The sequence below is a fragment of the Papio anubis genome, chromosome 2, assembly GCF_008728515.1.
Source record: "Papio anubis isolate 15944 chromosome 2, Panubis1.0, whole genome shotgun sequence".
NCBI lineage: Eukaryota > Metazoa > Chordata > Mammalia > Primates > Cercopithecidae > Papio > Papio anubis.
Window position 1 is genome coordinate 97,902,257 of NC_044977.1, and position 27,251 is coordinate 97,929,507.

The following is a 27,251-nucleotide window of genomic DNA, read 5'->3' on the forward strand; positions in this document are numbered from 1 at the left end:
ACATGGAAACCAGGGTCAGAAGGATCCTAGGAGTTGTCTGCTTCTACCCTAGTGTTATAAGGGTGATAAGGACGTTGTTCTGTGGGATGACATCTACCTGCCACTTGCTGAGGGCCCACGTGTGCCAGGCTGTATTGACACCTTCACCTAGACCATCTTGGGATTTTGCAAAGTTACCTAATCCTAAAAATCACCTGTAGCATTTAAAATGCAGATTCTAAGTCCCTTCCCCTAGAGCTCTAGTTTTTTGATCTGAAGTAACCACCAAGATTTGTCAGTCCAAGAAGAACCTCAGAGGATTCCCAGGCTCAGACAACTTCATGATACTGAATCCTCATAACAGTGTTATGCAGGGTGTACTCTTAGTCCCGTCTTACAGATGAGGAAACTGAGATTCAGAGTTACCTGTGCGCAGTCACACAGTCTGTGAGGCTTTGAGCCAGTCTCTCTGCTTCCAAACCCTGCCTTCCCCTCTGCAATATCTCCTGTAAGTGACCGCCATCTTCCGAGGAGCCCACCCAGTCTTAGGTGGTCTGTCTGTTAGAAAGTTCCTCCTTGCCCAGCACTTTGGGAGGCTGAGGTGGGCAGATCGCTTGAGCCCAGGAGTTCAAGACCAGCCTGGGCAACATGGTGAAACCCCGTCTCTTTTTGTGTGTGTGTATATATATATATACACTGCTTAGGCAGCTGAACTGGGAGGATTGCTTGAGCCCGGGAGGCAGAGGTTACAGTGAGCCATGATTGCACCACTGCACTCCAGTCTGGGCGACAGAGCAAGACCTTGTCTCTAAATAAATAAATACCTAAAATAAGGAAGTTCTTTCTTGAACTGAGACCTGCCATCCTATCCCTCCCTGGTTCCTGGGGCCACAGGTCTGCTTCCTAGCCTCAAACAGCCCCTCAGATATAGGGTGATTTTTGTCATTCACCTTTTTTCTAAGCTGAACTTCCCTGGTGTCTTCCAATGTGTTGCTCAAGATGCCAGCTCAGATCGTCCCCCACCCCTAGTCCTCCTCAGATGGGGCTACCACAGCCATCTAGAGAGGTGGTTCCACCTTCAGTCCATGGGGTCTCCTATCACACTCTGAGTAGTAGAGGCTGGCTGCAGACCCATTGTGGAACAATGAGTTTTACCATCCTCAGGTTCGCGAGCTTGAGAAGCAACTGGGCCAGTCCCGGAGCCAGTCTGTGGGAACAGGCAGTGATGAGTTGTCTGTCTATCCAGACCCAAGGAAGCTGTCGGCACAGGAGAAAAACCTGCTGAGGATCCGCAGCCTGGAAAGGGAAAAACAGGAAGGCTTGGAGGTAACGCATGCCCAGTGAGGAGGTCAACCAGGTATGTAGGAAGGAGAGATCGTGATGGTGCCTGCAAGGGCTCTGAGGCACATGTGGTCGGAAGTCTGAGCCACCCCTTCTAGGCAGTGGACCTGAGTCACCTCTGCATGTTCCTCACGTCCTGTCAAACCAACCTGAGCTGCCTGACTGGGACCTCACTGTGAGCCCATTTAATGAACTTTTCGTGGTCCCATCCTGGCTGTTTTGGAGGTGCTGTACCTGAAATTCTCATTGTAAAAGGGAGAAGGGGAGGGCCACGGCCCCAAAAGTATGATAGGGTTAGATGGGGCTTGAAGAAGGAAAGTTCCAGGCTGATGAAAGAAGTGGGCAGGCTGGACTCAGCACCAGGGGCTGCATCTCACTGGCTGCATTAGGAGTGTCAGAACTCTAACTCTACCAGGTTTAAGCAACAAAGAGAAGTTATTGGCCCATGTAAATGAACAATCCAGAGGTGGCCTCTGGCCTAGCTTCAGGTGCAGATTGGGGCCTTGCTCTCAGCAACTTCTCCTGGGTTGGCTTCACTCTTTTCCACAGGGACCCTGGGTGGTCCCAGCTGCTCTTCTCCAATACAGCCTCTACAGACAAAGAGTTTCTCTTTCACAATAGTTCCATCAAATTCCCAGAATTGAGTGTCTTTGGGCTAACCAGGTTATGTGGCCATCCTTGAACTCATCACTGTGGCCAAGAGTACAGGGTGTTTTGATTGGTCAAGCTTCAGATACCTGCCTCAAGGTTTGAGGGGATGAGTTAGCCTCCCCAAACTTGCAATGAGAGTGAGGAGTAGGGCCCACTTTAAAGAAGGTAGCAGAAGCAGCATGAAGAGGTGCAGGCAGGCCATACAACAGGCCCACTTAGTGGCCCTGGCAGTGAGCTACCTAACAGTGAGGCCTTGCCTTTTCATCCGGAGACTTTTGCCTGTGAGCACCAACTCTGGGTTAGGCCCGTGTTAGGAATGCTGTGACCATGACCACATTGCACCTCCCAGCGCTCTAGACCATCAGCTGTGAGGAGGGAAACAGTGAGACCACAGAGGTGGGCAGGGCCTGCTGGGCTTTGTATGCCAGCGAGGACTTTTGGCCTGTATCTTGAAGGCTGTAGAGAACCACCAAAGGGTTTTTGGTTTTTTAGATGGAGTCTCGCTCTGTTGCCCAGGCTGGAGTACAATGGCGTGATCTCAGCTCACTGCAACCTCCGCCTCTGGGGTTCAAGAGATTCTCCTGCCATAGCCTCCCAAATAGCTGGGATTACAGGCACAAGCCACCACGCCTGGCTAATTTTTATATTTTTAGTAGAGATGGGGTTTCACCATGTTGATCAGGCTGGTTTTGAATTCCTAACCTCAGGTGATCCACCTGCCTTGGCCTCCCAAAGTGCTGGGATTATAGGCGTGAGCCACTCACCCAGCCCACCAAAGGGTTTTAAGTTGTGGAGGGAGGTGGTCAACTGTGCATTTTGAAAAGGTCACATGGTTGGAGCAAGAGGAGGAATGGGTTGGAAGAGGAATGGAAGGCAGAATAGTGATCCTGGAGACATGACCAAGGATCTTTGCCAAGACAGTGGACTGTCATGGAAGGGCCAGACACCTGGGACAGTGAGGACAGACTTTCTAGGGCTCAAGGACAGATTGGACTTGGAAGAGAGATGAGGAGGAAGAGTTATAAAGGACTGCTAGGGAGTATAGTGGGTGGGTAAGGGAGACAGGGTGGGTTCAAGAGGAGAAAGGGAGTTGAGATTTGGAAATGTTGGGTTTGAAATGCACCTAGCTTGGACTTACATGTTAGTGCAGAACAGATTATGTTGAACAGTTGGGCTGACCATAAGCTGCAATGGTGGGTGGAAGGAAACAGCTTCCTGCATGCATTCCCTCTGCCAGGCATCTGTGAGAGCCTGGAGTGTGTAGGCAGGAGAGCTACAGGTGAGTAATGGCTGCCTCCCTGAAAAGGGTTCATGTTTTACTTGTTTTACATTTCTATAATTCACTTCATCAAGGATATGAAAACACTTTTCCAGCAACAGTTCACCCTCAGGCTCAAGCAGGTGATGTCACCCACTGCCCAAGCTCCTCCTCAATGTCTGCATCTTGTCTTTATGGGTTTGACTAATCTAGCCTCTGCCCCTTAACTCACTATGCTTCAGCCACACACCTTCTACCCCAGGGCCTTTGCTCTTCCCCTCATCTCCTTCAATCTCTGCTCAGATGCCACCTTTTCAGAGAGGCCTTCCCTGACCATATCCTTCTCACTATTCCTGTTTCCTACTTTCAAGTATTTGTCCCTATTTGACATTATCTGTCTCCTCCATTAGGATTATCAGCTCCTTGAGGACAAGGACTGTTTTGCTTTTTGCTGTCCCCCAGCACCTATAACAACACTAAGCCCAGAGTAGGCCCTCAGGAAACACTTGAGAATGAAGGGATGAGTGAATGAGAGACTCTGAAGATGTGCACTGCATGTGAGTTTCCAGTTGGTAGCTGGCAAAGCAAGGTGCTGTCAAGGGTTGTGCCAAATGATCATGGAGGAAGTGGGAGAACAACCCTCCTTTCTCATTCTAGCTCCTGGTGGTGCAAGGTGCTGCAGTTGGAACCTAGCCTAGCACTCTTTCTAAAGTATGGCTTTTCTCTTTTCCCCTGCTCAGGGTGGGGTTTAGGGGTAGGACTGGCTGTTCTCTCTGGAGGACACATGCAGTTGGCCGGCGGCTTTCCTCTCATGTGCTAGGAAGCCTGTGTCTCAGGCTGAGGTGGGGAGTGCTGTCATCCGTTAGTGCTGTCATGTGCCAGGGCAAGAGTGGGAGGCTGCTGGCCACCTGATATCCCTGAGAGGCCTGGGCTGGGAGTCAGGGCCCTGGCTCTAGTGACTTGCTCTGTGGCATTCAACAAGCACCCCCACCCCCAGCCCCAGGCCTTGCCATTGAGTAGGAGCCAGGAAGCAGATGTGGCCAAGGTCCCACACAGCCCTGCTGCCCATGCCCTCACTTTCTAATTACAGAAACTTGCCAGTGAGCGGGATGGCCTCCAGAGAGAGCTTGAAGAGCTAAAAAAGAAGTTTGAAGGCATGAGGTCTCGGAACAAGCTGCTGTCGAGTGAGGTGAAGACCCTCAAGAATCAGATGGGGACCCTGGTGGAGAAGGGCCGGCATGATGACGAGCTCATCGATGCCCTCATGGTATGGCCCCACCACTCAGGCAGGGCAAGAGCCAGGGCTGGTTCCCCAAAGGATGGGCTGCAGCCATGGCCAGAGTGAGCCCTCACTCACCCCTCAATGCCACCTGTGTAACCCCAAAGCCTATTGCCTCCAGATGGCCCCCAGCACCAAAGCCCTGCCCCAGGGACAGGAGCAGCTCAGGGAGGCTGCCTGAGGGCAGTGATGGAGCAGTACCAGGCACAAGGCACTTAGGCCTATGGACCCCAAAAGAGACAGAAATGTATTGGGGGAAGGAGGTGGGATTATACCCTGGGTTATTTTTCAGCAAGGAATGAAAGGGACAAGAGGAGCCAGTACCAGTTCTTGTCTCTGTGGTGGCACAGAACCCTTCCCATTCTGGGCATGTTATAATGCTTAGTCCCCAAGATACCTTCTAGGATTATATATTTTAATCCCACTTCGCAGATGGGGAAACTAAGAGTCAAATTCATTAGATAACTCATCTAAGACCATACAACTGAGTTCAAAGCAGGTTTATCTGACTATAAAAACTTTCTTGATTAAACATATCTCAAAATAATAAGAGCTATTTATGACAAACCCACAGCCAATATCATACTGAATGGGCAAAAACTGGAAGCATTCCCTTTGAAAACCAGCACAAGACAAGGATGCCCTCTCTCGCCACTCCTATTCAAGATAGTGCTGGAAGTTCTGGCCAGGGTACTCACGCAGGAGAAAGAAATAAAGGGTATTCAATTAGGAAAAGAGGAAGTCGGCCGGGCGCGGTGGCTCAAGCCTGTAATCCCAGCACTTTGGGAGGCCGAGACGGGCAGATCACGAGGTCAGGAAATCGAGACCATCCTGGCTAATATGGTGAAACCCCGTCTCTACTGAAAAAAAATACAAAAAACTAGCTGGGCGAGGTGGCGGGCGCCTGTAGTCCCAGCTACTCGGGAGGCTGAGGCAGGAGAATGGCGTAAACCCGGGAGGCGGAGCTTGCAGTGAGCTGAGATCCGGCCACTGCACTCCAGCCTAGGTGGCAGAGCGAGACTCCGTCTCAAAAAAAAAAAAAAAAAAGAGGAGGTCAAATTGTCCCTGTTTGCAGATGACATGATTGTATATTTAGAAAACCCCATCATCTCAGCCCAAAATCTCCTTAAGCTGATAAGCAACTTGAGCAGTCTCAGGATACAAAATCAATGTGCAAAAATCCCAAGCATTCCTATACACCATTAACAGACAAACAGAGAGCCAAATCATGAGTGAATTCCCATTCATAATTGCTGCAAAGAGAATAAAATACCTAGGAATCCAACTTAAAAGGGATGTGAAGGACCTCTTCAAGGAGAACTACAAACCACTGCTCAATGAAATAAAAGAGGACACAAACAAATGGAATAATATTCCATGCTCATGGATAGGAAGAGTCAATATCATGAAAATGGCCATACTGCCCAAAGTAATTTATAGATTCAATACCATCCCCATCAAGCTACCAATGACTTTCTTCACAGAATTGGAAAAAACTACTTTAAAGTTCATATGGAACCAAAAAGGAGCCCGCATTGCCAAGACAATCCCAAGCAAAAAGAACAAAGCTGGAGGCATCATGCTACCTGACTTCAAACTATACAAGGCTACAGTAACCAAAACAGCATGGTAGTGGTATCAAAACAGAGATATAGACCAATGGAACAGAACAGAGGCCTCAGAAATAACACCACACATCTACAACCATCTGATCTTTGACAAACCTGATGAAAACAAGAAAGGGGGAAGGATTCCCTATTTAATAAATGGTGCTGGGAAAACTGGCTAGCCATATGTAGAAAGCTGAAACTGGATCCCTTCCTTACACCTTGTACAAAAATTAATTCAAGATGGATTAAAGACTTAAATGTTAGACCTAAAAACCATAAAAACCCTAGAAGAAAAGCTAGGCAATACCATTCAGGACATAGGCATGGGCAAGGACTTCATGACTAAAACAGCAAAAGCAATGGCAACAAAAGTCAAAATAGACAAGTGGGATCTAATTAAACTAAAGAGCTTCTGCATGGCAAAAGAAACTACCATCAGAGTGAACAGGCAATGTAAAGAATGGGAGAAAATTTTTGCAATCTACCCATCTGACAAAGGGCTAATATCCAGAGTCTACAAAGAACTCAAACAAATTTCCAAGAAAAAAACAACCCCATCAAAAAGTGGGCATAGGATATGAACAGACACTTCTCAAAAGAAGACATCTATGCAGCCAACAGACCCATGAAAAAATGCTCATCATCACTGGTCATATCAGAGAAATGCAAATCAAAACCACAATGAGATACCATCTCATACCAGTTAGAATGGTGATCATTAAAAAGTCAGGAAACAACAGATGCTGGAGAGGATGTGGAGAAATAGGAACGCTTTTACACTGTTGGCTGGAGTGTAAATTAGTTCAATCATTGTGGAAGACAGTGTAGCAATTCCTCAAGGATCTAGAACTAGAAATACCATTTGACCCAGCCATCCCATTACTGGGTATATACCCAAAGGATTATAAATCATGCTGCTATAAAGACACATGCACACGTATGTTTATTGCAGCACTATTCACAATAGCAAAGACTTGGAACCAACCCAAATGTCCATCAATGATAGACTGGATTAAGAAAATGTGGCACATATATACCATGGAATACTATGCAGCCATAAAAAGATGAGTTCATGTCCTTTGCAGGGACATGGATGCAGCTGGAAACCATCATTCTCTGCAAACTATTACAAGGACAGAAAACCAAACACCGCATGTTCTCACTCATAGGTGGGAATTGAACAATAAGACCACTTGGACACAGGGCGGGGAACATCACACACCAGGGCCTGTCAGGGGGTGGGGGACTGGGGGAGCGATAGCATTAGGGGAAATACCTAATGTAAATGATGAGTTGATGGGTGCAGCAAACCAACATGGCACATGTATACCTATGTATCAAACCTGCACGTTGTGCACATGTACCCTAGAACTTAAGTATAAAACAACAACAACAAAAAAAACTTCCTTGACTAATAAGGCCACACTGCTTTCCTAACCCTACAGCTTGGACCTTTCTCTGTGGGACCTGAGGCACCAAAGTTTGGTGTCAGATTCCAAGTTGTGCCTGCAGGCCCCGGAGGGTGATCGTGTCTGGCTTGGCTGGGGTGTTTGGGGGGTGCTGGCTCAGGCACCTACCTTAGTTCATGATCACTTTACATGACAGGGTGGTGGGTGGGGCACAGAAGACCTGAAATCTAGGCCTGCCTCTGTCAGTACCTCACTGTGTGACCATAGGCCAGTTGCATCCCCTCTCTGAGGCTCAGCAGCCAGTTTTAAAAATAAGTTGCAGGGCTGGATGTCCTCTGGGGTCCCTGCATGTCACCATTCTTTGTCATTGAAGGTGGCATGATGAGAGCTGCAAACTAGCCCCAGACATGCTATTCACCAGCAATATGCCCTTGGGCTCTCTGGGCCTCAGTTTCCTCCACTCTGAGGTGAAGAAAACAGCCCCCACCTGTTCCAAATCACTGACATTGTCCTTTCTGTTGGCCCCAGGCAGGAAGCCTTTGCCCAGGAGTCTCCTTGAGGGCATTTCCTTGAGATGGGGCTTCAGTCGGGTGATAACGAATCCCTGGCAGGGGTCCAGGTACTGCCTCCAAGGGCAGTCTCCCAGCCAAGCGGGATCAGGCTTTCCTTTTAGCTAAATATCTCTCCCACCGGGTGAGGTGTCACCATCTGATCTGCTTTCTGTTGTCTGAGAGCCCCTTGGATCTTCTTGACCCCAAACTCAGAGAAGGAAGTTGAGGACAGGAAAAGTACATGGTCCCTGCCTGCCTGGTTCGACACCCCCTGATGGCAGGCAAGGAAGGTGTTCCTGCCTCTTCAGGGAACAGGATCCCACTATTAGGTTCCTGCAGGCTACTTTGGGGTGAGGGAGGCAGTCTGTTTTTGTCCTCCTCTGCCCAGTGGGCCATGACTGACTCCACCTGCCCTCCTGCCTGGCCCCCCAGGACCAGCTGAAGCAGCTACAGGAGATCCTAGGCAGCCTGAGTCTGCAGGAGGAGAAGACGCGAGTATCCCAGCACCACCTGGACCAGCAACTGAACAGCGAGGCTCAGCGGAGCAACAGCCTAGTCGCCCAGCTGCGGGCCATGGTGGCTGAGCGGGAGGCCAAAGTGCGGCAGCTGGAGATGGAGATCGGACAACTCAATGTGCACGTGAGTAGGGCACTGGCACAGCCCCCAAACCCATTTTCAAGCTGGGCAAGTCCATCCAGCTCCTTCCACTTCTTTCCACTTGCCTTAGCTCAGGCCAGACTTCATCCTCCTGGCTCCACTTTGGCCACCTTCTTCTATCTGGCTCCCCAACCCATTCTGCACACAAACCTGATTATGTCCTTGCTCCACTTAAAATCTGTTCATAGCTTACTATCACCCTCGACCTCACCTGGTTCTCAAGGACCCAGCCACCTTCCAGTTTACCCTCTCCCATCTCCAGCTGTGGCTTTATCCTCAGGATTCAAGATGGTGGCAGTAGCTCCAGCGGCAGGATGAGAGAAGGAAAACCATACTTCATTCAGCTTCCACGCACCACGTGACTAGCTCTTGCTGTCACCCATCCTGCATCTTCTCTTCACCCTTCCCCTTTCTCCACACTCTGGCTACGCAGGCACCATTCAGCTCCTCACATAGCACCGCTTGCTCTGCGCTCCAGGGCTGTGTGCAGCGTGAAGCACACTCCCTCCTCTCCTCCCGCACAGCCTCAGTCTGGCCGGCTGCCCCTCAGCCTTTAGGTCTTACCAATCAGGAGCTCCTCCAGGAAGCCCTGGGACCCCTGTTCTGTGTTGTGTGCCCCTCCTAGCACTCTTCTAACTCCCTATGCAGCCCCAAGCCAAATTTCTCTCACACTGTGTAGTCATTTTCCTGTTTTCTCCCCTGCACTCCCTGTGAGGGAGCATAGACCATGGTACCTCCGTGCCTGGCACTGGAGCAAGCACACAGTAGATGCTCAATAAATGTTTGTCTAAGGCATGAACTTGTAAAGATATTTTGTCTTGGCAGATGCCTTGAGGGCACAGCTTGGGGCTGCTAGGAGTCAGCCACCTTCACCCCCCTGGGGTGGTGGTGGGGCTGGGTGGGCCTTGGGGAGAATTTTTTGACAGGCATGCAAGTCTCCCAGTGACAAAGGAGCCTTGCAGCCTCTGGCCCACGGGGAAATTGACTGGCTCAGCCAAAGGCATGTTGCAAAGCAGCCCTGCTCTTTGTTTCTGGGGATCTGTGGTTTGTTCAGAGGTAAGAGCTCAAGAGCCCCTAAGCCCGGCCTCAGGCTGGCATTGGCTGACTAGCCTGGTTTGTCCTGTAGCCTCTATCCCCACAGGCCCGGGCATCCTGGGGCCCCAGACTGGCTATGACAAAGTGCCGTAAGGTTGAAGGGGAGCCTGGGGGCATGAGGAAGTCTGGGAACAGAGCACATATGTCAGTGAGTGGGGACTCGCCCTGCTCCCCATTCTGGCTCACTGGGGAGGGAAGTCTGAAGGGGTACACAGGAACATTCCAGCATCTTCACCTCACCACTGTCCTTTCTCCAGGCACACAGGAGAAGACTGTTCCTACCTCTGAGGTCACCAGCTGAATGGGGGCCAAGCATTACCCACCAGACAAGTTGGCACATGTTTCAAGTTTTCTCAGAATGGGTGGGAGTGGCGGACAAGCCAGGTTGTTAGGGGCTTACACCAGTTGTCCACTCTGGTGGCCTGACCTCCTGCTGGGGGTCTCTAATGTTCCTGTCCAGTCCAGCCCCAGCAGGTATCCAGAGAGGAAGGGGTTGAGGGAGGGGTGGGGGCCTGGCAAGCTCAGCCTCCACCCAAGGCTGCCTGCCCTCACTGAATCCCTGCCAGCCTTTCTGGCTGCAGGTGTCTGGAAAGTCCAGGTGTTCCAGCTGAGGAAGGCAGCTGGCCTCAAGTCACACCTGGTGTTCAGCCACATGTGGGTGGGGCTGCCTGGAGAAGTGGACCCACTCGGAGATGTCAGTCTCTGACCTGCCCCGCTTGTGAGGCCATGCACCTCCCTCTGGAACCTGAATGTAGAACAGCTTCCTGGCCCAGTCACCGTCCTCACACCATGTAGCTTTCTTTCTGAAGAGAGGCATTATTAGATGTCATTATCATGCAAGTAGTGCCTTTACCAAACAGGCCTCGCTTTTCACTCCTGAAAAGAAGCCTCTTTCATATCCTCTGAAAGCCCCGAAATCAAGCCAAGGTCCCCTCCTGCCTTCTCTAGGCCTCTGAGCCAAAGCCCTGAGGATGGAACCCACATCTGTTCCTACAGTATCTTCGGAATAAAGGAGTGGGTGAGGGGTCCAGTGGTCGTGAGGTCAGCCCTGCCTACACCCAGTTCCTGGAGGACCCAGGCCTGACCAAGTCCCCGGCCTCAGCAGACGATCACATTGGCAGGCTTGGATCTTCTCGGTAAGAAAACAATGGGATAGAGGGGTTGGAAAGTGAACATTAATTATTCAGAAGAAAGGTTGTTTCTTGCCACCTCTGATGGGAAGCCATGGGTGCAATTTTAAGGTAACTATGCTGCTGTTCTTCCAATACTTGGGCCTCTCCTATGCCATCAGCTCTGCATCTGCAGTAACGAGCCAGTTAGGCCCAGATTTTATCACTTCAAGAGCATGCTGGTTGCAGCTCCCTGTAAGATCCTCTTTGAGCTGGTCTCAAAAGTTTTCTGCCCCTGGGGCCCTCAGACAGACCTGTGTTGGGTTGTTCAAGGCTCTGGTGTCTCCTGTTCTTTCTCATTTTGAGCAAGCAAGAGTTCTGGAAAGAAGGGCAGCAAATCCACAGGACTGCTGCAAGGGTTTACTGGACCCCTGCTGGCCACTGCTCTACCTCACATGCAGAGGTGAGGCCCAGCAGGGCCTGGTCTGCCTTCCCAGGCTGATGGGCCCCTTCTGCCTTTACACAGCTCTGTGACCAGCCTGGGCCACACTCTGGTGGAATCTGCTCTCACGAGGCCTTCCCTGCCCAGTCCCCACAGGACCTCACCTAGGTATGGACCCCCAACCTGTGGACTTTCACAGTTTTTCCCATTCTTGATTGCTCAACCAGTATTGCCATCCCATTAAAAGGAGGGGAAACTGAGGCCAAGCAAAGTCCAGGGACTCTTCCAAGGTTACATAAGGACAGGGAGGATCAGGGAAGTCCAGTGTCCTGTCCAAGATGATAGAGTAAGCAGCTTCAGAACTAGTATCTTGGCCTCTGACTCCCAGGCTAGGTTTCCTACCGGCTATCCGAGAATTAACATGAGGAATCTTCCTGGGCCTGGCTTCCAGCACCTTCCCTCACCTTCTCTTGCTCATTGAGAATCAGCCTCTAAGGGGAGAATTTCACATGATATGGGTTCCCACTGATATCCCCTCAGCCTTCGGGCCCCCCTTTGTTGATAGAATCAAGCCAGAGGGTGTAAATGGGCCCTTTGTTCCTATTGCCAGCCCATAGACAAAGGACAGCATTGTCCTGCCTCTAAGCCCTGTCCCGAGCCCTGCCCACTGTCCACTGGAGCCATGCTCCTGCTGTCAGCACTCCCCGCCCTGACCCCTCAGGCAGGTCAGCTCAGGTTCCAGGCAAGGCCTCCTAGTGGCCCCAGTCCCTCATCTCTGTGGCTCCAGGCAAACTGGTCCTTCTCTGGGCTGCTATCCCCCAAAAGTGGGGGACAGCATGCTGCTGACACTTGACAGCATAGCATCTGTGGGCCAAAGCTGCCCCACCCATCAGACTGGGGTCACAAAGGCACTTGGGGAGAGTGGGCTGACATTGAGCCACAGGCATGTGCCACACTCCTGAGGGTGGGAGGCCTTGTCACAGCACAGGGAGAATGGGCAGGCTCTGTCTCTCTGAGGTTTTAGTCACAGTAATGAGAGCAGGAAGATGGACAAGATGACCCTTTAGAGTCCCTTCCAGGCCTGTGTGGCTGTGACCTCTGCGCCACACAGAGATACAGGAGCTGCTGTGTGCCTTGGCTGCCCAGACTGCTGGTTCTCAGGCTTGTTTCTTCCACAACACACAAATACTTACTGAACCCGACCATGCGTGGGCCCTACCCTCATGGAGCTTACAGTCCCCTACCACAGGTGACAGGAACAGAAATTCACAGGCAGGAATTCACAGAATGTCCTGGCTCCAGCCAGCAGAGTGATCCCAGAGAGTATGTCTATTCGGGCTGGCATGGTTTGAACCCACTCCCTTCAGGTGACTCTGGTGTGGTGCCTGGGATGAGGGCAGAGTGAAGAATCGGCCCTTTGCTCCTGCTCCTCCTCTGCCCACATTGTAGAACGGGGGAGATGAATGGGGCTTTCCAAACTGCAGTGCACACACAGAGCCCCTGCGGATCAGCCAGGTCAAGTGCGGGTTCTGATTCAGCAGGTCTGGGGTACAGCCTGGGATTCTGCATTTCTAACAAGCTGCTAGGAGATGCCAGAGCCACCGATTCAGAGACCACTTGTAGTAGCAAGGCCTTAGAGCATATTTAGGAGTCACGGAGGGGTCTGCAGTTCTCGGAGCCCATCTCAACCACCCCTCTCAATGTTTAGTGGGGGAACTGGGACCAAGAGAGAGGAAGAGACCTGCCCAAGACCACAGAGGAGTCAGCCCTCAGGATCACATGCCCCAGCCCAGTTCTCAGCACACTGCCCAGCTCTGCAACCTTCCCTATGCCCTGTACTGCTAGAAAAGTAAGCTCAGGGTCTCACTGGGAAAAGTGAGGGCACAGCGGAGAGCAACTTGGAACGCACATGTGGGCTCTGGGGGGTTAAAGTCGGGGGGCAGAGTTTACCTTCTGTCCTGGCTCCAGCCAGCAGGTAAGGGGTTGGTAGGCAGGCCCAGTGGTAAGAGGGAAGCAGTGATGGGTTGACTTAGGGCTGGAGACAATTGAACAAGCTGCAAAGCCAAATGCCCAGGCTCCAGGAAAGTGGGCTGGGCTTGGGGATCAAGCCAGAAGATGCAGGAGGGCTGGGAGAGACTAGCAGGGACACAGAGACTGGGCACACCTGACACTGGGTAGGGCAGCCAGGCCCCAAAGGCCACACAGGTATCCAAGGCACCTCAGGTCCCCAAGAGCCACCTGCCATAGCACAAGACTAATTCCAGGCCCCCAGAGGTCTTAGATGGACAGAGGTACCAGTGTAACTCTAGTTTTGTTAGGTTCAGCTTTGGAGTCTAGGGACTTCAGTAGGACCAGGAATGGCGGGCAAAGAAGCCAGCAGGGGAGGACCTAGAGGGACTGGGCTTGCTTCCATTGCTCTGGCTGACATTCGCCCTGAATGTCCTTCTAGTCTCTCCCACCATCACAGGGATAAGTGTTATTTCTAGGCCTTGGATGACCTCTGTCCTCTGCCCTCCACCCTGGTCTCAGGTTCTCGGACTCCCCAGAACAAAAAGGCTGGCAGGCACAAGTGACAGAGATCAAGGCCCTCTGGCAGGCTGCCGAGGTGGAGCGTGACCGGCTCACCGAGTTTGTCACTGTCCTGCAGAAACGGTAACACATGGCACCCAGGGATCTCTCCCATGGGCCTGCATGGGGTGGGGACTGGGGCCAGGCCTCATTTATGACTGGGTCCCCTTCACCTGAGAGCTCAGCTCCCAGTGTTGGTCCAGGGCATTCCCAGCCACAACTCATGTGCCCATCCAAATACCACACAACCTTGGGGCCCTGTCATCACACTGTGTTTTGCCCTTAGGAACATCCCCCATTCTACACGCACCCAATGGGACTGTTGTATGGCACGTGGACATTGGTGGGAATCTCGGGAGAGAAACACCCAGGAGTAAATCAGTCAACTCAATCCATCAATAATTAAAATCTGTGATGAGCCTGGCACTGTGCTTGGTGCTGCTAGAGGGTTTTGTGGGAAGAAAACATAAGCTAGACTGACATCTGGAATCGCAAAGAGCAAGAGAGGCGTTGATAGCTGGGGAGGCAGGGAGGGAAGCACGAGGCCTGGGGCACCGGACCAGGAGATATGGTTTTCTCTAAAGGGTTGTTGACAGACTTCCATTCAGATAAATCAGTGCTCCTCGCTCAAATGATCCTTTTGGCAAGAATTGCAGGTGTCCAGGCCAACACATGGCTCAACCATGTGACCTCCACACTGAAAAATATTAAGCACACCAGTGAGTTTCTGCCCTAACAGGCCGTATCATGTATCAGTCAGGGCTCTTTGATGACAGGCAATGGAAAGTAATTCTGGCTGAATTCAGTGAAAGGCAGATTTTTGGAAGGTACTAGCAGACTCCAATGCAGAGAGCAGGAGAGGAGTCTGGGAAGGTGCAGGCATCTTGAGTAGCAGGAAACCCTGGGCAGTTCCCTGGGCCACGGAAATGGCACGGCCAAATGACTTTTAGCTCTTGTGCCTGTGGGTTCTGGGAGAGAAGGTTGAACTGGCCAATGCTGTGCCGGTGTCCACCCCACACGTGAGGGCACTCTGACTGAAGTTCCTCCGGGTGCTCACAGAATGCAGGAAGGGTAGTTTGCCAAAGGGAAAACGGGGGTACTGAGAGCAAAAGAAGGAGCTAGGGGTGCAGGGAAGGACAAAACAAAGGATGCCTGCTACTTAAATAGTGAGTAGTCAGCTTTGCTTTCCTGTAGTACAGGGAAGATGTGAATTTCAGACATACTCAAGTATATGAGGAAAGCAACATTCATTCTTTTTCTATAATTGGAATATAATGGATAGTACAAGTCTTTAGTCTATCAAATAGTAGAAACATACTCAGTGCAGGCTTTCTCTCTCATTTCTCTTGAGTTACATCTGAGTTTGGGGGTGTGTGAAAAAGGTGACTCAGTTAGCTATTGCTGCATAACAAACCATCCCAAACCTAGTGGCTTCAAACACAATGGTTTGTGCTTTCTCACGATTCTGTGGCTTGGCTGGGTAATTCTGCTCCACATAATGTCAACTGGGGGTCACTCACTGGTCTCATGCAGCTGGCACTTCAGCAGGGATGCCTCAGTTCTCCTCCATGTGGCTTCTGTCTCCATGTGAGATCTCATTTCCAGGGCCTCTTCACGCAGGGCTGGGATTGGGGTAAGGCAAGCAAGGCACCTGGGTATGAATTGTAAAGAGGTACTCATGTCACGTACATGCAACTCTCTGTCTGAGAATATGCTGGCCCTTTTTGGGTCCTTGGGTTCCTCCTGGACTCTGTGTCATTCTGGGGTGTTGGGGGCTCTGTGAGGCTGTGCCAGGCCCATCAACCAAGACCTGTCGCCTTTTTTCGTTGAGGTTATTGCTAACTCCCTGGGCTGTAAGAAGAAAAGGGAACCCAAGCACGTTCTGCACTCAATTCTCTCAAATCTCTTTGGTTTAAAACTAAATGTTTTAAGCTAAAACCATTTAGTTATAACTCAATTGGTCAAAACTGATGATTGGCCAATTAAACCAAATTAACCATTTTAAATTAAAACTAAATGTTTTAACTAATGTTTTAAATATCCCAAAGTACAGGGCCTTCCTTTCTCAGAGATTCTCAATATCTACTCCTTTCTTTATCTACAGCGTCTGTCCCAGTCTTGCACCAGGGAGGTCTTTCTCTGCCTGGCTTCCCTTCTCCTCTACTCTGCCCTACAATTTCCAGCTGCCTCAGTTCCCCTCCCCCACCCAGTTCCCTAATCCTGTGTGCTCATCCCAGCAAGACTGCGGTGCCCTGCCTGCCTGCCCCCACCCCACACTGCAGTGGAAAGTGCCTCAGGCAGAAAGCCAGGGCTGTGGGAGATCTCAAGTCCTTCCTTTCCTCAAGTCTTGTATCCAGTGTGTGTCTGCTCAAATCTTGTATCCAGTGTGTGTCTCCCTGTTGTCCATTGTCTGAAAACAAGTTCGTTCTTACATTTTATCCATTTTTCTAGTAACTTACAATAGGAGTTGCTAGTCTGGTTAGTTCACCATGACAAAAGTCACTAAATAGGTCTCTTATTTAAAAAGCCCGTAGTCGGCTTGGTTCTTAAATTTAATCTGGAAGTTTCTGTGTTTGAACAGTATCGTTTAACCCATTTTGATTTTGGTAATATTTAATCACCTTAATTAATATTTTCTATTTGCCATGATTTTTCTCTGTTCCTTTTTTCTCCTTTCTTTCCTTATTGGACTGATCAAGTTTTATTTCTCTGACTTCTTTACAAGTTTGGAAGTTAGACATTCTATCTCTGTTCTTTTAGTGGCCACCCTTAACTTTTAACATAAAACCCACCAATCTAAAGTTAGTTGGTTTTGCTACTATCACTTTAAGCAAAATAATCCATTTAGAATGTTTTAACTTTGACTTCTCCGTTTGTGCCTTTCATGTTACTGTTTCCTAATATTTCTCTTCCACATTCTTTTTTTAAACCCTGAAATTAAACCCTCCGAAGTAAGTCTTGAATATTGAATAGTCAATATTCGTTTCCTTTTGCCAACATGTTTGAAAATGTCTTCACTCACTGTTACTTCTTGTATCTCAGTCTTCCTTCTAGGTTCGCTTTCCTTCTTACTGAGATGCCCTTTAGTTCAGTGAGGCCATGTAAATAGTAAACTCTCTGAGTATTTGTTTATTTTTATTTTATTTTATTTATTTATTTTTCTTTTCTTTTTCTGAGACCGAGTCTTTCTCTCTCACCCAGGCTGGAGCGCAGTGACATGATCTCAGCTTACTGCAACCTCCGTCTCCCAGGTTCAAGTGATTCTAGTGCCTCAGCCTCCTGAGTAGCTGGGATTATAGGTGTGAGCCACCATGCCCAGCTAATTTTTGTATTTTTAGTAGAGGTGGGGTTTCGCCATGTTGGCCAGGCTGGTTTTGAACTCCTAACCTCAGGTGATCCGCCTGCCTCAGCCTCTCAAAGTGCTGAGATTACAGATGTGAGCCACCATGCCTGGCCTGTTTATTGTTAAATGTCTTTATTTTGCCTATCTTGAATGACAATTTAAGATAAATTTGGGCATAGAATTCTAAATAGATGGATATTTTTTCTCAGCACTTTGAGGCTATCCCATTGTTTTTTATCATCTACTATTGCGAAAAAGAAATCTGCTATCAGTTTTATTGTCATTCCTTAATAGATTTGTCCTTTCTCTCCGATGTTTGTTAGAGCGTCTTTGACGCTCTGAAATTTCATTGTGATGTGTCTAGGTGTGTGTGTATATATACATGTATATGTAATATGCCCATATATTTACATATATGTATATATGTGTGACTTTACATATATGTAAATATCTGTGTGTAATTTTATATATATGTATGTGTAAAGTATACATATGTAAATATATGTAAATATGTAATATGTAATTTTTTTCTACTCAGAAGTTAGTGTTCTTTTTCAATCCAAGGACTTTATAAGGACTGCTATCCATATATTGCCTCTTCCCCATTCTCCCTATTCTTTTAATCTAAAATTCCTAGTCAGTATATGTTAGACTTTCTTATTCTTTCCTCCACAGCTCTTTACCCTTACTATTTTGGGCTGAATTCTGGGTGACTTCTTCAAATTAGTCTTCTAGATCACTAAATATCTTCGGTTGTGCTTCATCTACCATGAAACCTATTTTGATAACTGTATTTTTCGGTAAAAGCTCCTGTTCTCGGCCGGGTGCAGTGGCTCATGCCTGTAATCCCAGCACTTTGGGAGGCCGAGTTGGGTGGATCACCTGAGGTCAGGAGTTCAAGACCACCCTGGCCAACGTGGTGAAACCCCATCTCTACTAAAAATCCAAAAATTAGCAGACGTGGTGGCAGGCACCTGTAATCCCAGCTACTCGGGAGGCTGAAGCAGAATTGCTTGAACCCGGGAGGTGGAGGTTGCAGTGAGCCGAGATCACACTATTGCATTCCAGCCTGGGTAAAAAGAGCAAAACACCTCTGTCTCAAAAACAAAACAACAACACAAAAAAACCCTCCTGTTCTCTTTCTTATAGCATTTGTTCTTTCATTACGATTTTTGCCTTTCTCCTTTTAATAATTTTGAACTTATTCCCTTAGAGTTTTTTACTATCTTCATTACTTAGGATCCTAAGTAGTGTCTGTCGGCTCTCCCCTTGTAGGAAATTATTTCCTTGTGTGGTTTCGATTTTTGTGATTTTTATGAGCTTATCTTCGGTGGGGTTTTTTTTCTTGTAGGAGTTCTTAGGTTATGACAATGTTTCTGTGGAGGTGTTCTGCATTTGTTTCTGTGAAGCTTTTAGGGTTTCAGTGGTCTCTGATTGGTACTTTATGCTAATTTATTGGTGTAGATTTCCTGAACACATGAATGCTGCCCTTGTGTTTCAGTTTCACATGATTGGTGCTTCCTCCCCTCCTCCCCATTTCCCAAGGCCCTGATAGACTACAGGCTTCCTTACTACTTTCCTGAACTTGTAGATGGATATTATCTTAGTCCTTTTTTTTTGAGACAGGGTCTCACTCTGTCACCCAGGCTGGAGTGCAGTAGTGTGATCACAGCGCACTGCAGCCTCGACTTCTTGTTCTCCAGTGATCCTCCCACCTCAGCCTCTGGAGTAGCTGGGATCACAGGCACATGCCAACATGCCCGGCTAATTTTTGTACTTGTATAGACTCACATTAAATGCATCTTTACATTTTTATGGGAGTATATCTGTATCACAAATTCCTAAAAATGAAATGGCTGAATCAAAGAATATGCACATTTAAAATGTTCACAAATCATGACAAATTGACTTTTAAAAGAATCAATTTACATTCTTACCAGTAATGTGTACTATTTTTCCCCATACCCTCACAGTTACTAAGTTTTATTAATCTTTAACATTTTTTGCCAAGCTAACAAAGGAGTGCTAAGATCTCCTTGTTTTGATCTGCTTTGCTATGACCAAAAGTGAGAATAAGTATACTCTCTTTTCCACATAACTTTTACGTTTTTTCTTTTAACTACCTATTCATGCTGTTGCACGTGTTTTAGAGTTGTTTATATTTTTATTTGACTTATGAAAGAACACTTTAGTATTATATAAATGGTATTATGTATATAATGTGTAATATTATGTATGTTTGTCTTCATGAAGATTTTGTGTGACTGTGCTAAATTCATTCTTAGGATTCTTAGGTAGGGGGAAACCTCCTTATCCGAGTATTTTTTACCAGCATCCCCAGAGTTACAGACCCCATGAAAGCAAAATTTTTAACATAAAAACACTCATCGTTTGACTATTTAATATTCTTCACTTCACATTGGCATTGGGTCACTTTGGTCAGACTCTTGAAATACAATGAAAATCAATTATGAAGCAAAAAGGTAAATCTTTCAAAATACTTGGAATTTCATGAGATTGATGCACATGAGTTTGGAGAACTATTAGAATCGTAGTCAGAGACATTGACAAATTAGGATCTAGCTGAGTTAGGCCCGTTAACAATTGAAGAAAATCAGTGAGACCAGCGACTAGTCAAAAGAGAATAATCAGAATACCGAAGGGTCCTAGAGGTCTTGAAGCTGACAGACATCTGTAGATCCCAGGCAGGAGGAGCAGCCTCAAGTCTGGAGAGGAGTGGAGGACGAAGAAAGAGCTGGTTTTGGTGCATACTTGCAGGAAAAGCTGTAGAGCCTGCTGATAGATTGGAAGCTGAAGATGAGGAAGAAAGAGAAGGCAAGAGTGACCCCCAGGTATCTGGGCTGAGCAACTGCATGAGCGAGGATCACATTTATTGAGATATGGAAGGCACATTATGGGGGAGAAGGACAGAAATCAAGAGACTGCTTATTCCTAAAATTTCGTGGGAATTCACACTGCGATTTGCTATTTTATATGATGTTTTGCTGTTGGTTTATTATTTCCCCTATTATAAATGGAGTTAAACAAAATGTATACATTACTGAAATTCATAACAGAAAAGTGAAGCCCCTCCCCCACAGTTGAGTCAATAGCTGCTGCATATTCCTTTTTGTTTTCAGTCCAGTGGCTGAATTATATTATCCTTATATTTATTTGTTTTTAAATGTTTAATTTGTTATAAATGTTTAAATTAGATTATATATTATGCATAATCTTCTGCTACTTATTTTACTTAGTATATTGCATTCTCATGTCAGTACATATTCCTTTTATGGTTACAGAATATTTTATTGTATAATCCACTGTTATTTATTTGCCATTCTTCTATTGATGGGTTATTAGTTTCTGATTTTAAAATACTTTATTGTGTTGTTTCCTTCTATTCTCATTTTACTTTGAGTTTTTAAAATCAGGAATAGCTACTGATTTTACCAATGCTTCTTCAGTATCTATCGGAAGGATTACATGATTTTCTCCTTTAACCTAATTCCGATGTTGAATCTTACAGTGCTAGTGTTCTTGGAACTATGTTGTGTTACTCTCTTACAATACCATTGAATTTAATTTTCTTTCTTTTTTCCTCTATTTTTACTGTGGTAGGCAGAATTCTAACATTCCCACCCCCGATATACATGCTTTATAAACTTCTCATCCCTTGAGCGTGGGCAGAACCTGTGAATATGGTAGGATATTATTGCCACAATTATGTTAACTTACATGGCAAAGGGGATTTTGCAGAGCTATGTAAGGTTACTCATCAGATGACTTTGAGTTAATCAAACAGGAGACTCTCTGAGTGGGCCTGACCTAATCATATGAGTCCTTTTAGTCTGAGTCTAGCAGTCAGAGACAGAGGAAGCCAGAGTGGAAGCATCATTTTCTTACTGGCCTTGAAGACATTCTCCTGCAAACTGTTACAGGAAAGGGGGTTTTGATCCAGACCCCAATTGAGGGTTCTTGGATCTCATTCAAGAAAGAATTCAGGGCGAGTCCACAGCACAAAGCAAAAGCAAGTTTATTAAGAAAGTAAAGGAATAGGCCGGGTGCGGTGGCTCATGCCTGTAATCCCAGCACTTTGGGAGGCCAAGACGGGCGAATCACAAGGTCAGGAGATCGAGACCATCCTGGCTAACTCGGTGAAACCCTGTCTCTACTAAAAATACAAAAAAATTAGCCAGGCGTAGTGGCGGGCGCCTGTAGGCCCAGCTACTCAGGAGGCTGAGGCAGGAGAATGGCATGAACCCGGGAGGTGGAGCTTGCAGTGAGCTGAGATCCCACCACTGCACTCCAGCCTGGGTGACAGAGTGAGACGCCGTCTCAAAAAAAAAAAAAGAAAGTAAAGGAATAAAAGAATGGCTACTCCACAGGCACAGCAGTCCCCAGGGCTGCTGGTTGTCCATTTTTATGGTTATGCTAAACAAGAGGTGGATTATTCATGCCTCCCCTTTCTAGACCATATAGGGTAACTTCCTGACGTTGCCATGGCATCTGTAAACTGTCATGGTGCTGGTGGGAGTGTAGCAGTGAGGACAACCAAAGGTCAGTCTCATTGCCATCTTGGTTTTGGTGGGTTTTGGCCAGCTTCTTTACTGCAAACTGTTTTATCAGCAGGGTCTTTATGACCTGTATCTTGTGCCAACTTCCTATCTCATCCTGTGACTTAGAATGCCTTAACCCTCTGGGAATGCAGCCCAGCAGGTTTCAGCCTTATTTTATCCAGCTCCTCTTTAAGATGGAGTTGCTCTGGTTCAAATGCCTCTGACATTTTCCCCCATCCCTTTTATAGGAGAATCATTAATCCTTAGGGTTGCAGAGGGATGAAGATCCATCTTTTGTAACTTCTCCAGGCTGAATGGGGCGATGATATTCCTCCCTCTTGTGTTCAGGGTAGTGAGGAGCTCAGTCAGAAAGCATCAGTATGGTGAGGGCCATTCATAACTCTTGAGTCCAACAAAATGTGGTATCTGGAAGATTAATAAGTGTTCAATTTAAGAAAACATTCAGTAAGCTCATCCTGCATTCCTCTACAAAGAGTACAACAGCAATATATTCCACAACAGTAAAGCAAGATAAGTAAAATTATCTCAAGTAAACTAAAGTAGAATGCTTTCCATGAACTGGCCAACTGTTGGAACCAAGCTGATATGGGGTTGCTAGCCAATTCCAATACATGCCCAGAATTAGAATACTGATCCAGATTTTTACATGACCCATCTCTCGTGTTTCTTCTGAGCAGCAGTCAGAGATCACTGGTTGGTTCACAGGAATAAACAAGGTCAGTTGCCCAAGGGGTTTTTATTGGCTCTGTGAGTCAAATTTGATTCCTTAAAGGAAAGCACACCATTCCAATCAAAGTTTTGGTAAAATAACCAATTTCTCCAATTGTGTCCTCTTGCAAAAGAAAACAGATTCATATTGCACTTATGCAAATAACTGCATTGCCAAAAGTTAAGAATACTCACACATAGTTTCCAAATTCTGGAGAAATCAGGTAGATAGAAACAAATATGTTCCAAATTTTGTTCACAGGAGTATACTTTACTCAATTGTTAAAAGCTGTAAACAGCTGAAAAGTTTCCTTGACTCTGAAAAACAAAGCAAAGGATCAGCAACATTTTAAACAAAATTAAAAAGATAACTTTAGACTTCTACAGTTTAGTACATGCAGTTAACTTCTGTTTGATATTCAGGAACATTTCAGTTCTCCACAAGTCCTGAAAGTTTTTTCCTCTATTCTAATGTTGCAATTTCCAAAGTTATCAGAAACTTGCATTTAAGAACATCTGTCAAAATCCTGTAGTTGATTATAAACCACCTTCTAAAGATGATTAAAACAAGAAAACAATTGTAGATGATAAAAAGTCTTAGGACAGCGACTATTAAACGCACAATTGACTAGGAAATTTTGGTTACCTCTGTGGCACACATGATTTTATGTAATAATTATCAATAACATACATTAAGTCCTATCAGAATTATAGGAGTTTTAAAAATAATTTTGGGACATATACCTGTAACACATTTATACAAATATTGTCCAAAGAAAGCCAAGCACTATTTCATATTTGACAATGCTTTCTATATGATTTTTATACCATATAAGCCAAATCTTACTGTTGCATTAGTGCATTATTGATGTCAAATCCAATTCTTAATAAAACCTTATAGATAAATTTATTTAATCTTAATCAGTTTCACCATAAGGTAAGATTCTTACAAACTTTGTATAACCCTTTACAAGTTTTTGTTAAAGAGATCATAGGCAGGTTTTTGCTCTGAGAAAAAACCTGTTGTGCTTTTATTCCAATGTTTAATTGATGGAAAAACTGAATAATACTCCTTTAACTTTAGTCAATATGTTCACACACAGAATTTCTTTTACAATTAACTTTTCACAAACCTTCCACCATTTGCTTAAACCTTTAGTTTTATTCTAACTTAAAACAATCCTTTAACCTTTAATCTAGGCAAGAAAAATCCACATTCCCATGACTTCTTATAATTTTTCACCAAAAACACATTTCACTTTCTTTACACACCTTGCATGTAAAACTGTTTCTTCAGTAGTCTCAGTTACATGTTACAGTGGCAACTCTTAGCAACTTTTACTTTTGGTGAAAACCTTGGTAAGTTTGGGATTTTAATTATGTACTAGTATGGAGCCTAGGATAGCAAACAGAAGTGCAGATAAGGTCTGACTCTTTCTAGCGTCTAACTTCTAATGTGTCCCAGGCCTTAACCTACCTGTAAAGCAGGTAAGTCATACAGTTAGGAGTCATAATGGCATTTTACGAAGCATTTAGGAGGCCTAACAAGCTTCAAATTATACAACATTTCTTGCATAAATTTCCTTTTTTTTTTTTTTTGAGACGGAGTCTCGCTGTGTCGCCCAGGCTGTAGTGCAGTGGCCGGATCTCAGCTCACTGCAAGCTCTGCCTCCCGGGTTTTTACGCCATTCTCCTGCCTCAGCCTCCCGAGTAGCCGGGACTACAGGCGCCCGCCACCTCGCCCGGCTAGTTTTTTGTATTTTTTAGTAGAGACGGGGTTTCACCGTGTTAGCCAGGATGGTCTCGAACTCCTGACCTCGTGATCCGCCCGTCTCGGCCTCCCAAAGTGCTGGGATTACAGGCTTGAGCCACCGCGCCTGGCCAAATTTCCTTTTTTTAAGCAAGTAGTCATTTTACTTTAAGACAAGAATTTACCATGCAACATCCTTTCTTACATAAAATCTCTTTTCTTTATAACCATCTTTGCATAGCTAGGGGGCATGGCTAATTCCACATGTCCCCAGGCCTTATGTAGAATCTAATGCTCCAAAGTAGGTAAATTGAACAATTTTCAAAAGTCAAAGAAGCAATTTATGATCCTAAAGAATTTAGTAAATGTAATATCTGACCTGCATAATTTAGACTAAATGTTTACATTTTTGAAGATATTTTTATTTTACCAATAATCTTTAAAATTTTTTATTTCCCCAAAATTACTTAAGTCATATGAAGTAAAAGACATTATGTTTTTTACTTTTCTGATAAAATATTTAAGCTCTTATTATTTTCAAACCAATTAGTTAAAGCTCTTTCATGTATAAACATCACACAAACAATACATATAAATACAGACAGAAGATAAAGGACTCATCCCCTGAGCTGGAAATTGAACCCTGAACCCAGGCTGCCATTGTGAAAAGAGAAAGCATAGCCACATGGTCACAAGGTCAAGCTCCCAAGGATTTACGAGACAAGAAGGAAACCTCATCCAGTTTTTTCAGGGATCTGCAGCAAAGTTTGTAACTGACCAGTTTGCTGGGCCGTCTTGAAAAGCAGGTTTATGGGTGTCCTAAGCCTGTGTTCCATCATACGGTACCCCTCCTTATGACGGAACAATACAGAAAAACACATAAAGCACACCAGATTCGCTGCAGCTTAAGACTAGCCTCACAAATCCTTTTTCCGATTAATTAAAACTTTACAGGAGATAAACAATGACTTTTACCAATCTGCACAGAGAGAGAAAGAGGAAAGCATTGCCTGAGGCAGAGTGGGGAAGAGAGGCCAGAGAAAGACCCACCCATTGCAGCGACACTGAAAAGTTCAGGCGGCTGCTTGTCAGTAGTGAAGGGCTCTTTTCCAGCAGTCCCATCAGCTCTTAGCTTTCCCTTTTAGGGAAGAAAAAGCTCCCCATGTCCCACAGTCCTGTACGTGCCTAATCTTGTCACCCACAGCCATCTGCAAAGAGTGCAAGACAGATTAATCCAAAGAGAATAGCAGTTAACATCCCATAGTGCCAAACTCATTTTTAGCTGAAAGGGACTTTACCCAGAGGAACTTTACTGAGAGGGGCCGCTAACCCCCTACAGCTTAGAGGGGACTCTAACCCTCCTAAGTTGGGCCTCTAACCCAAGGTCAGTCAAGCGTCTTTGTTTTTTTACTAAGAGGGGCCTCTAACCCACTTTGTCTTAGGAGAGACTCTTAACTCCCCTAAGTTGGGCCTCTAACCCAATCCCATCCTTTACCCAGGTTAATGCACCCCACTTACCCAAAGTCGTCCAATCAATGCTGAAGTCTATTTCCTTTGGGTTGGGGGTTCTCCTCAGTGTTCTCCCTTCTGTGGTTCACCAGAAAGATGTTACTGGATCCCACCACTTACCTAAAGTTAGCCTTTGGGTCAGGAGTTTCCTCACTATAGTCGCTTCCGTAGTCACCAGGAAGATGTTACAGGAACCCAACACTTACCCAAAGTTAACCTTTGAGGTGGCGGTTTCCTCACTTTAGTCCCTTCAGTGGCCACCAGAAAGATGTTACAGGAAAGGGATCCTGATCCAGACCAAAGAGAGGGTTCTCGGATCTTGTGCAAGAAAGAATTCAGGGCGAGTCCACAGCGCAAAGCAAAGGCAAGTTTATTAAGAAAGTAAAGGAATAAAAGAATGGCTACTCAACAGGCACAGCAGTCCCCAGGGCTGCTGGTTACCCGTTTTTATGGTTATTTCTTGATGATTTGCTAAACAAGGGGTGGATTATTTATGCTTCCCCTTTCTAGGCCATACAGGGTAAATTCCTGACATTGCCATGGCACCTGTCAACTGTCATGGCACTGGTGGGAGTGTAGCAGTGAGGACAGCCAGAGGTCACTTTCATCATCATCTTGGTTTTGGTGGGTTTGGACCAACTTTTTTACTGTAACCTGTTTTATCAGCAGGGTCTTTATGACCAGTATCTTGTGCTGACCTCCTATCTCAATCCTGTGACTTAGAATGCCTTAACCCTCTGGGAATGCAGCCCAGTAGGTTTCAGCCTTATTTCACCCAGCTCCTCTTTAAGATGGAGTTGCTCTGGTTCTAACGCCTCTGACAAAACCACTATGCTTTGGAGAGAACAACATGGCGGTGGATGATTGCGGTATTATGTCATAGCAACACAAAATGGACGAAGACACACCCTTAGGCCCAGCTGGGTAACATACCTGAACTCTAGAATAAGGAGAAAAATCTAGGAGCTGACAGCCACCCAAGTCATTAGCCAGCAAGAAAATGGAGACCACAGTCCTACAAATATAGGGGACTAACTTCTGCTAACAACCTGATTGAGCTTGGAAAATGATCCCATGCCTCAGATCAGATAGCTACTCCTTCTGACACCTTGACTTCAGCAACGTAAGACACTGACAAATTAGCTAAGCCAACCTTGCACTTCTAACCTACAGAAACTGTGAAATAATAAATCTGTGTGGTGTATGTATGTTTTAATTGTGGTAAACTATATACACCAAACATTTGTCATTTTAACCATTAAAAGTGTACAATTCAGTGGCATTAATTACATTAACAATACTGTGCAACCATTATCACTATTTCCAAACTTTTCATAACCACAAACAGAAACTCTATTACTATTAAGCAATAGCTCCTCATATCGCACCCCGCAAGCCCAGCATCTAGTAAC

The 27,251-nt window shown here is 46.2% G+C and overlaps 1 protein-coding gene across 7 annotated transcripts in view; it reads left to right on the plus strand.

Moving 5' to 3' along the window:
- The window catches only part of CCDC13 (coiled-coil domain containing 13), a 64,718-nt gene that overhangs the window by 27,635 nt on the left and 9,832 nt on the right, over window positions 1-27,251 (plus strand). For 5 of the 7 annotated variants that reach the window (XM_009201078.4, XM_009201076.4, XM_009201082.4 and 2 more), the window contains 6 exons: window positions 1,144-1,305; window positions 4,320-4,496; window positions 8,511-8,717; window positions 10,827-10,966; window positions 11,466-11,549; window positions 13,911-14,033. In XM_009201078.4, the coding sequence (XP_009199342.2) occupies window positions 1,144-1,305; window positions 4,320-4,496; window positions 8,511-8,717; window positions 10,827-10,966; window positions 11,466-11,549; window positions 13,911-14,033 (893 nt within the window). The remainder of the gene's footprint in view (window positions 1-1,143; window positions 1,306-4,319; window positions 4,497-8,510; window positions 8,718-10,826; window positions 10,967-11,465; window positions 11,550-13,910; window positions 14,034-27,251) is intronic. The other 2 variants (XM_009201077.4, XM_009201081.4) reach the window with 2 other exon arrangements.